The following is a 2,094-nucleotide window of genomic DNA, read 5'->3' on the forward strand; positions in this document are numbered from 1 at the left end:
ACTCAACCGCACCGTATATTAACCATTCATCTCACAGTACACTCACACGCACAAAATAAAGCAAAAAAAAAAATAAATAAATAATAAAAACAACGATGGGTTAAAAACATAAAACAAAGATAAACTAAATAACATAAAAAAGGAAAATAAATTATCAAAAACAACGATGAAAAAAACAAAAAACAAAAAACAGGCACCCCCGTCAAGCCACAGTAAGCCTCAAAAAAGTGTTACACATAAACTTGCATACTGTTACCCTCATAGAGAGACACGATGGAACGATGCGGAAGACGCACAAACCTGCAAGAAACAGACGTAAACAGAGACGCAAGCAACAGGTGAGTGGCTTGGCAGGAACGCATCGTAAAATTGGGGGAATGAAGACACCATGGGGCGCTGCGCCGCCTCCTCCCCTGTGAGTCTCGGCGCTCGGCTCCTCAGTAGTTTCCGTAGCGCTCCTCCGGGATACGCATATTCTCAAGATCGTTGGGGAGGAACTGTGGTGCCGGGGAGAAGCCGCCAAAATAACCCGCCGGCGTCGGCTCAAGGCTGCCGCCCCGTTGCCGGCACGGGCCCCATCCGGAGTTTGGGCCGCCCATGTTCCCAAAGCCCTCCGGCGACGGCGGCATTTCATTCGGGACCGTGCACCCCTGTTGCATCATCTGCCGCTGCGTCTCGGCAACCATTTGTTGAACGGCCCGGCGCTGCATGTTGTACTGCATCAGCCGCATTGCGCCGTACGGATCCGGGCAGAACATCACGGAGGCTCGTTGGTCGTGTTTCGTCCCTTTCGCGCTCTTATCCGTGGGCCCCGTGCCACCGCAGGTACGGGCAAACACGCAGACACAGGCAGGGAGGGGAAAAAAAGAGCAACAACAAAGCACCAATGAATGGAGTACGACAAGGCCAAAGAAGCGGCAGAACAAAAAAAGGAAGAAAGAGCGAGACGGCGCGGAGTGACGCCCCACACACCACCACGACGCTCCCACGCATGTCGTTGCATGTAAAATGGTGCAAGTGGAACGGAAAATACTGCTTGCGGTCAACAAAATAACGCTGTGCCACTCCTCTCCCCGTCCCATTTATATCCCTTCCAGGCACAAAAGCCGCACAAATTACACGCAGCGGCAGGCACACAAAATCACAAAAATATGCGCACAATAAACCAATCAAAAAAGGAAGACCCACCACCCCAGCAGAAACAAGCACCACACGCATAAAAACATATAAAATGAACACCGCCGCACAAATGGGCGTATTTTGCAAACAGCAATTACAAAGCAAAACAGACAAACATAAACGGTGGATGGAAATGACTCTCTTATGAAGTGCAGCAGATCCGGGAAAAGAAACCGCCCCGCGAAGACTTTTTCCCGCTCCTTTTCACGGAACCGCTACTGACACTGTCGCTGTGCGTCGTCCCGCGCCTTGGCCTGACTTCCCCAGCAGCTCGTCCCTTATCGGCCACGCCCTTTTGCTTTTGAGGTGGAACGACTACTGAGGGACTTGCTATGTCGGTTGGCGCCTCCTCTGATGCACCCAACGGATTCACCCGTGGTTTCGGGTCCTTGTCGTCGTTGTCCAGCTCCTCTTCCTCTTCTATTGGCCATGGCGCACACAACGGGTGGACGTCCGCTAACATATTCCCGGAGGCTTGAGAGCTGCGCGGACGTGTGGCGGACGGGAACAGGATGAGTTTGGCGGACCCGCGTCCTCTGGAGGCCGCGACTACGCACGCCTCCTCCCTCTCCAATTCAATACGATTGGCACTGCTTCCCGCGTCCATGAAATTGCCACGCGATAAGAGCAGCTCGCCAGAGCCTCTCGCAGTCTTCTTACCACCCGACTTTTGCTGCATGAGTGTCAAAAGCTCGACGCAAAGCTCCTCCTTATTCTCCTCCGGTATCTCCACCGTTAGCCCCGGCCGCGGGTGCAGTGTGATGGAGTGGCGGGCGATAATGCAGCCAGTGCTGTTGAGTCTGTTCAAGCACTGGAGCGTCGCCGCGATTCGTCCCGGGCTGTTTCGCCGCGTCTGCGTCGGGGACGTGTTATTTGCCCGGGAGAGAAACCCGCCAACAGTACACCATCAGCACC

General features: G+C 53.6%; 1 protein-coding gene across 1 annotated transcript, besides 2 other annotated features; it reads right to left on the reverse strand.

Annotated features, from left to right (window-relative positions):
- Nucleotides 1–2,094: part of a sequence feature (areas not merged during assembly with more than two copies in the genome that could not be assigned to a particular haplotype) that runs on past the window's edge.
- Nucleotides 53–190: a sequence feature (A-rich).
- Nucleotides 438–1,082, reverse strand: Tc00.1047053504983.10 (uncharacterized protein; the record flags this gene model as incomplete). The annotated part of the gene is made up of 1 exon (XM_797691.1): nt 438–1,082. One exon carries the CDS (start codon nt 1,080–1,082, stop codon nt 438–440), a length of 645 nt encoding a protein of 214 aa, XP_802784.1.

Source organism: Trypanosoma cruzi, genomic scaffold (assembly GCF_000209065.1).
Source record: "Trypanosoma cruzi strain CL Brener 1047053513521 genomic scaffold, whole genome shotgun sequence".
Taxonomy (NCBI): domain Eukaryota; phylum Euglenozoa; class Kinetoplastea; order Trypanosomatida; family Trypanosomatidae; genus Trypanosoma; species Trypanosoma cruzi.